Source organism: Aquarana catesbeiana, linkage group LG08, assembly GCF_042186555.1.
Source record: "Aquarana catesbeiana isolate 2022-GZ linkage group LG08, ASM4218655v1, whole genome shotgun sequence".
NCBI classification, from domain to species: Eukaryota; Metazoa; Chordata; class Amphibia; order Anura; family Ranidae; genus Aquarana; species Aquarana catesbeiana.
The window spans coordinates 176,803,912-176,812,719 of record NC_133331.1 but is presented as its reverse complement, the minus strand read 5'-3'; the positions used below and the strand labels follow the sequence as shown (position 1 = coordinate 176,812,719).

At 41.0% G+C, this 8,808-nt stretch overlaps 1 protein-coding gene across 1 annotated transcript in view; it reads right to left on the bottom strand.

The window, feature by feature from the left end:
* Positions 1-2,792: 2,792 nt before the first annotated feature.
* The window catches only part of LOC141106712 (protransforming growth factor alpha-like), a 20,907-nt gene continuing 14,891 nt past the window's right edge, over positions 2,793-8,808 (bottom strand). Inside the window, exons 6-7 of the mRNA XM_073597647.1 lie at positions 5,642-5,706; positions 2,793-3,382 (exon numbers count right to left, since the gene is read on the bottom strand). Of these exons, the coding sequence (XP_073453748.1) occupies positions 3,375-3,382; positions 5,642-5,706 (73 nt within the window). The 3' untranslated portion in view covers positions 2,793-3,374. The remainder of the gene's footprint in view (positions 3,383-5,641; positions 5,707-8,808) is intronic.

Sequence of the window (8,808 nt, the reverse complement as noted above, 5' to 3'; positions counted from 1 at the left end):
ACTTGTGCTGAAGGTGTGACACCGGCCAGGGCGCACGTGTTCCACATTAACTGGAGCCATCAAAAGCTGGCAAGGAGGTGGCCAGTACCAATAAATATGTAGATTGGGGGGGACCCAGCAGCATGCCTGTTGCCCTTCAAAAAATATCTGTTACCCCCTCAAAAAATATAAGGCCTCCCTCACGATCCAGCTGTTGAATGCAGCAAAGGCTTGTATCCCTTGTGGTGGATCTCTGTGACTCTGCCTTCTAAGTCCCTTTTGTACTCCAAAATGAATGAACTCAGGGACATAGAGGACCTCACAGCCACCTTATACAACCAGGAGACCTTTTGGGACACCTGGAGGACGTGGAAATACTTTACACTGATGCCTATATGTAGGAGGTCTTGCAACCTGAGCGACTTTGCTTTTCTGGATTCTTCATATTTCTTTTCAGTGCCATCTATGCACCTGGCATCAAACTTTGAGCTTCACCCTTGCATTCCTTCAGGGGCTGATTGCTCTTATCCTTTTCCTCTTTTTGCCACTCCCTCTTCTCCCCCATTTCAGTTATGAGACATTTGCAGCTCTATGCTGTTACCTTGCCAGTATACTTTGACTATTACGCGATTCACTCTCCTTAGGAATTTTTTTGAGTAACCCAAGTATTTACATTTACTCATTTACTGGGTTGCCTTTATATTTCCATGTTTGTATGTGTACGACGGAGGCGCTACTCATTGCCTCCCACACGGATATCTGTCTTGTCGGCTGATAACGGATTTTAATTTTTTTTTTTTTTTTTATATGCTCATTATTGCTATGCGGACTGAGGTCTAGCCACACAAACTGATATTTGGTTCTTTGTATCCTTTTATGCTTTACTCTTGCATATGTTGTACTATGCAACATTTGGTTGAATTACAAAAAAAATAAATAAATAAAAAACCCTCATCTCTGGGATAAAGCTGTGGACAAGCTCAAGTCAGAAAATTGATACACAAACATTTTAAAGGCTTGATCAATGCCTAGAAGCACAGTGAAGTCTATTAAGAAGTGGAAGGTATTTGGTACAACACAGACCCTCCCTGGATCAGGATGTGACTCCAATCCAGATGTAAGGGCCAGAACGAAACTGGCCAGAAGAAGCTACCAAGTGGCCTACAGCAACTCTGAAGCAGTTGCAAGAATTTATGACAAATAGTGGTCATTGTGTGCATGTGACAATAATAGCACAAATTCTTGTGTTGCTTGTATGGGAGAGTTGCAAGAAAAAAAAAAAAAAAGCCACTCAATAAAAGGCCACTTGCAGTCACAACTGAGTTTTGCCAAAAACGCACCTTGAAGATTCTGAGGCAACATGGAAAAGGGTTTTATGGTCAGATGAGACTAAAAGGTCATTATTTGGCCTCAACACCAAACAATATATCTGGCAGAAATCTAACACAGCTCACCACATAAATAACACATTTCCTACAGTAAAGCATGGAGGCGATATCCTGTTATAGGGGCATTTCTCTGCCGCAGGGACTGGAGCACTTGTCAGGATAGAAGGAGAAATGGATGGGGCAAAACACCATCAACTTCTTGAGAAAAATCTGCTGCCCTCTGACAGAAAGTTGGCAATGGGAAGAAGGTTTAATTTCCAACATGACAATGACTTAAAGCACACAGCAAAAAATACCACACAGTGGTTGAAGGAGAAAAAAGGTCCTTGCATGGTCTAGTTAGAGCTCAGACTTGAATCTCAGTGTAAGTCTGCAGAATGACTTTAATACAGCAGTCCACAAATGCTCTTCATCAAATTAAACTGAACGTAAGCATTTCTGCAAAGAATTGAGAAAATATTGTAAAGTCTAGATGTGCAAGTTAGTAGAGACCTATCCCAACAGACTAAAGGCTGTAATTAAAGCAAAGAGTGGTTCAACAAAAAACTGACACAAGGGGGTGATCTTTTTTTTTTAACTAATTGATTGGTTTGATTTTTTTCCCTGACATGTTGACATTTAACTTTCACTTGAATTTATACGTTTCACTGAGTAAATGCAACTGGGTAAAACCAAAAAAGTCTTCGTTTCAGACTGCAAAGCAACAAAATGTGATTTTAAAAAAGGGGGATGATTTTCTATGCCCACTGTATATGGTTAAAGCCAAGTCTCTTGGGAGTATTATAGGGGCAGAAATGTGAAGAAAAGATTTCTTACAGCCTCGGCATATAGCCTGTTCACCCTTATGCAAAGTAATAGTTCTGTACAGCAATTTTAGGTGACTTTACAAATGGCATGGGCTGCAGAAGGTTCTGCTATAGCTTACAGTACACCATAGCTCCCAATCCCCAAAAGCAAATTACATTTTGAAGTACTTTTGAATAATATTTGTCCTGTCAAATGTACAAAGAATTTTCATCCCAAAGGTTTCCAAAAATCCACTAGTGTATAGCCAGCTTCAGACCTAGCCTAGATCTGAACCCATGTTCTGCTGGGCTAGCTATGTATGGATCAGCCTGAAGAAGGTATGTTAGTCTTTTTAACTATAAAAAAAAATGGTCAGTATACTCCATGAATATTTTCTAAAGCCTTCCAATCCTGGCTTGTAGGAAATATGGAAATGTGCCCCTTTGTACCCCATGTTCAGCTTCTCCTTTCTCATTCCAGTAGACAATGGCAACTATCAGACTTGAAGTTTCAGCTGCGTATAGAAGATGGACATCTAAAGCATAGTTACAAGTAGTTATGCAGAGTATAATTTAAAAAAAAAAAGGACTTTTGCAATAAAGTTTACATATAAACAGAAGGTACACGAGATGTAGAGATGCATTGGGTAAAACTTTTATTTAATATATTAAAATAATTTAAATAAATAGTCACAATCCCATTAGCAAGCATCTTTTTCCAGTCAGATGGTATTGAACAGTTAAGGTTTGTTTTTAGCATACAATATTTTTTCATGCATACGTCACAGCCATGTTTGCGGTTATACACATTGAAATTTGAATCTCCAACCAGCTTTCGATCACAAAAAACAATGGAATTGCTTCAAAACACTTTAAACTGTCAGTGATGTTTGCCTTAAATCAGGTTGGCTGTCTGCAGTGGAAAGCCGATCTAAAGTGACAACGTTTCCTGAAACTGCTGTGGTTTATGGGCAGCAATACTCCAATTGGGACTGCCAATTTATTTTCTGCTCTCCCAGCGGAAGAAGATTAAAATGAAATGCAATATTAAAGGGACTATGCAAATTAACTGGAGTGCAATGTTGGGGCACTATTCAATTGTGCTTTGAAGTAAGTAATTTACATTTAAAAAAAATATATATATACATAAAATGTTTTATACACAAGGATAAAAAATACACATTTCTGCTCAAGTTTCTTGTTTTGCTGTATGAAAAGGTTTTCAGACGTCTAGAAAGAATAAAAAAACACAAAAACTTTAGAACAGAGCCACAGCAAAATGTTCGGCGAGTATGAATTTTAAGTTAACACTAAACCTAAAAGTGATTTTAATAAAACATGCGCATTGTTTTACTTGCATATTGTAAAAGCTTCACTTTTCTGTCTGTCGTGTATTAAGCTGGCCATACATCATACAACTTTCTTATTCAATTTTCTTTAGATTTACCTTCAACCAAGTAGCGCAAGGGTCTGCCTGATTGAATACAAATGGAAAGTGTTTAGGTTTGACCTTATATTATATGGTTTTGGGAAAGCTGTACAAGAAAATTGTATAATGTATGGCCAGCCTTAGGGAATACAAGAGCACGATGATCAAAGCCAAACTGCTTTTTGTGTGTCTACTGGGAAGATGTGATGGGAAATCTTTCCAACAGAAACCGAGTGCTGCAAAACCTTTCAGATTACAGTCCCATCTTGTTCCAGCGACAGCCAATCTCGTCATTTCTGGTTTTGCCATCACAGACAGAAGGTAAATCTCCCCAACAGGGTCAAACAAAAGTACAACAAAAGAGATGGCCAAAAAGTCTGGGATTTAATTCTCGCTCAACAGGAGTAATATTTGTGCATACATTCTTTTTTTCCCCTAAAAATAACATATGCAAAATGACATATGTACAGACTATTCTGTCTATTTTTATGCAGCTTGTGGAGTTTTTCATCCCAGGCATCTTATACTAGTCTTGCCCATTTTGCTAAAACAAATGCTAGAAAAAAAACAAACATGCTCAATAGCCCATGTGCCAAGCTTCACTGAGATGAACGAGTCACATTAGTGCTCTGAATTTACTTCCTGATGGCGACAATGGTGGATCGTGCCTACACAGTGGGGGTTATTTACTAAAGGCAAATCCACTTTGCACTACAAGTGCACCAATTTTGGGTAGATACAGTATAGGTCACTCACCCTTGTTACTTTAAAACCTCTGTGGTAAATAGGTCCTACTTGTTTGTAAAAAAAAAAACAAACAAAAAAAAAAAACCACCACAAAAACAACCCCACACACACAGACAATACGCATCTTAAAATGTAAGCTCTGGTATGACGATAATTTACAAAGCGATTGCCTTTGTGTGGAGGTATACATGGCAGTTTACATACAAATTTCCAAATAAATCCTGCCCACAAACTACAACATGTTTTAGTCCTATTGGTCTTATTCATCAGGGGGATCAGAGATAAATTTGCAACATAGAAATGTTGAAAGTAAAACCAAAGCATCTTTCTTCTGGATATACCCTGGGCAGGGATGCTAAGGCTGAAGGTTACAAGAGGCCACATGAATGCATTACACCCAAGGATCGAGAAGCCACATGCAAAAAAAAAAAAAAAAAAAAAAAAAAAAAAGGATTGGTTAAGCCCACAACTGCTTATTTACCACTACTATTCCTTTAAATTGGCTTTTGGAATTTACAAATCAGATGAAAGGTTTAGTGCTAGAAAATTTTTTGATAGATAAAAAGTGCATTTTATATACACATCTATATAGATCAGACCAAAATGAGGGACAAATGAGGGGGAAATAGGGACAGAGGGACATTGCTCCAAATCAGGGACAGACCCTCGAAATCAGGGACAGTTGGGAGCTATGATGTATGCACCAGCTGTGCTGCTCTTTGAAGGGTCTTGCAGCCTTTTGGGACCTGTGACATGTCCCAGAATGCTGCAGGCAAAGGAGGAGGAAGGGGTCCAACTTCTGCTGATTGCCTAGGCCAGGGTTTCTCTACTCCAGTCCTCAAGAGGCCCCAACAGGTCATGCTTTCAGTCTTTCCATTATTTTGCACAGGTGATTTGATCAGTTTCACTGCCTTAGTAATTACCACAGCTGTTTCATTCGAGGGTAATCCTAAAAACATGACCTGTTGGGGTGCCTTGAGGACTGGAGTAGAAACACTGGCCTAGGCAATCCAAAAAAAAGTGGTGGTGGAGGGGGTGTAGGCAGAACTTCCCTTTTGTGTAAAGTTCTGCTTTAACTTTTATCAAAGCCATACAACCTGGTAAAGTCTGTATTTGCTCCCCCCCACTCCCCTCACCCAACATGCCTAAACCAATGGCTGCCATAGAGAAGCTGTACACAATTTGGCCTGCATTACAAAGACACAGCAGGCTAGAGCATTAAAGGCCTGGATGAGGGCTGGTTCAGTGTAGACCTCTTTATAGCTTTAAATTACTATGGCAGTACCACACCAGTCAAATCCTGCCAGACATACCATTATGTTGTATATTCTTCAGGAGGGTTAGCCTATTTCTCTCTCCTCTTCTTATTTTGCAGAAGCTAAAAAACAGAAGATATTTGTAAGGCTCACTTATTGGTACAGAAACTATATTGTAGGTTGATCTAGCCTGCTATTGCAGTATGCCATGGAGGTGTTCTCTAAACAGTTCATTGATGCACAATCAATGGACTACAAAAATGTTTGTCACAGCCCAAACTGCCCGTCTTGGCAGAAACAGAAAGGAAGAGATGCAGTGACAATGCTGAAGTTACATAACTAGTGCAAATCAGGCCTAAACTGGCAAAGTTGAGAACAGTCAGAATGCCCGGTCTTACGGATACCAATTTTGGGTAGATACAGTATAGGTCACTCACCCTTGTTACTTTAAAACCTTTGTGGTAAATAGGTCCTACTTGTTTGTACAAAAAAAAAAAAAAAAACCCACCACACACACACACACACACACAGACAGTACACATCTTAAAATGTAAGCTCCGGTATGACGATAATTTTAATTTACAAAGCGATTGCCTTTGTGTGGAGGTATACATGGCAGTTTACATACAAATTTCCAAATAAATCCTGCCCACAAACTCCAACATGTTTCAGTCCTACTGGTCTTATTCATCAGGGGGATCAGAGATAAATTTGCAACATAGAAATGTTGAATGTAAAACCAAAGCATCTTTCTTCTGGATAGACTGGATATACCCTGGGCAGGGATGCTAAGGCTGAAGCTTACAAGAGGCCACATGAATGGATTACACCCAAGGATCGAGAAGCCATACACTGGACCACGTGCAAAAAGTATGGAGGACAAACAATCCACTAAAGGTATTGTAGCGCTTGCCCCATAGGAGTTGCTGGTGAAAAGGGATCCCCCACCCTGCACAGCCAGGCACACCGAATTTCCACAGTACACTTGAGTCAGTAAATAGTCCTTGCAGCTTTGTTTGTTTATTTAGGGGTATTAAATTTGGATGGGGATAGGGGTATTATGGGATGCCCACTTGACTTAACAGTTCTTAAGGGACAACTTTTATATACACTCCTCATCTTCCTCCAGCACATCGCTTGCTTGCAGAACAATCACCTCCCAGCTGGAACACAGTTTAGGTGGGATCTGACAAGGCACTCAGCCAGATCCCTTTTGCAGGCAGGGACCACGGGCCCCTTTAGTATGTAAAAAAGTGCTAGTGTCCAGCTACATTCATCCTGTGGCCACTGATCCCAGCACCATCTCTTCAGGCACTGCCAGCCCACTTGGCTGCAGCTGACTCTTTCCTTAGCCCTCCTGGCTAATCTTCTACAGTCCTCCCAGACTGACTCTACAATCATCCCAGACTGACGCTTCAGTCCTCTGTCTTCTCCTTGGAGATCTCCCAGACATGCTCTTTGGCTCCTGTTCTCATACCTGCTCCTGTGCCACTGGACAGGACTTCTCCTGCGCCTGAGCTCCCAGGCCCGTGGTCACCCCCACTCCCCAGACTTAGGGGTTATCTTCAAGGGCCACTGACAGCCTCTTCAGCACTCCATCCCCAGATTTTCAACCAAACTCTCCTGCACTGACCCAGAGTATTCAAGAGGTGCCTGCCCACAGTCCTTCTGGGGATTCTCATGAATACTCCAGGTGGCCCCTTACTTCCCTCCCATGCTTCTGCAAGCTTCTCCAAGGTTCCAGCAAGTAGGGGGAGGCATTAGAGGTGCTGCCAGTCACTTAAAACGGATCCAGAATAAACCCAGAATTGGATGCCAGCCAAGCCAAAATTTGCCTACACAAAAAAGCTATATACAGCTCCGATTCTAGCACATTAGAGGGTGCTACAGTAGCTATAGGAGTGGGGATTCCTAGATATCTTAATACAGTATGTGTGGTACAATTGAAACCACCTGTCCAATCACTGTATCAACACCTGCAATCTGCCTAGGTGCTTTTCATTTGACTGGTGTAATGTTTCACATGTCCAGTCAAATGGTGGTCTGGTGTGTGGCTTCTTCATTCTCTGGTGTAATCCATGCATGTGGACTCTTGCTTCAGTGTCCCTGTCCAGTCTATCCAGAAGACAGACTTGGTTTTCAACTGCTCTGGTTTATGTTCAACATTCCTATATAGCAAAGATATCACTGAAGAAGATTGTGACCAATAAGATAAGATTGAAACGTGTTGTGGGCAGGATTTAGAATTAAGAAATTTGTAAGTGTAAACTGCCATGTATACCTGCCAGACAAAGGGTTAGTACTTTGTATATTAGTATTGTTTGTTATACCAGAGTTTACATTTTAAGATACGTATTCTCTTAATTTGTTGTACAAATAAAGCAGTTATTACTTTAATACAATTGGGTGTACTCCTTTGTTGCCTACAAGTTCAGGGAGAGTCTAGTTTGGGACAATGTAACAGTGGCTATGTAAAGGTATAGCTTCTACTTGTGACCTTCTAAAATGCTAGTTGCCTGGCTGTCTTATAGTCCCTTTGCCTTTAACAGTTGAGACACTGTATACATTCAGATAAATTAGAGTATGCATGCCGCAAATGCAAGAAATGTGCTATAAATGCACCGCACTGGGCCCTTTTAAGCCAAGAAAGCCAAGCCCAAAAACGCAGCGCAAAACGCATTCAAGTGCGATTCAAACATGCTTCAAATGCATGTAAACATGCAGTCAAAAATGCAGTTCTGCGCAGTTTCTGGTGTGAATGGGTCCCAAGTGCACAGCAGGTCAGTTCAAACTATTCCATAAGCTTCAGTTTACATTTTTTCACTGTCTTTTCATAGCAAGAAAAAAAAAAAATAAAAATTTGGCTGGGCTTCTCCTATGGATCACAGGAGTGCAGTTTGTTTTGCACTCCTGTGACCTTTTTACAGCAGAGTGTGGACTGGAGTCCACTCTGCTGACATCACGGCTATCAGACCAGGCATTGCGTCATTGCAACAATAAAGTCTGGATGCCAGGTGCCTTGACTGACACACGTCTGCTTCTCAGCGAGCCGCTGAGAGCCTGAGACAGCCCGCTCCACCTTTCCACAGCCCATCACCCCAATGAGCGTGGAGGGAGAAGAGCAGAGAAGGAAAAAACCCATACTTCTCTTTTAATAACCAAGGCTAATGGCTAATATATTGCAGCTTAATATCGGGGTCACTTATTTTTCAGCTCCCAACATA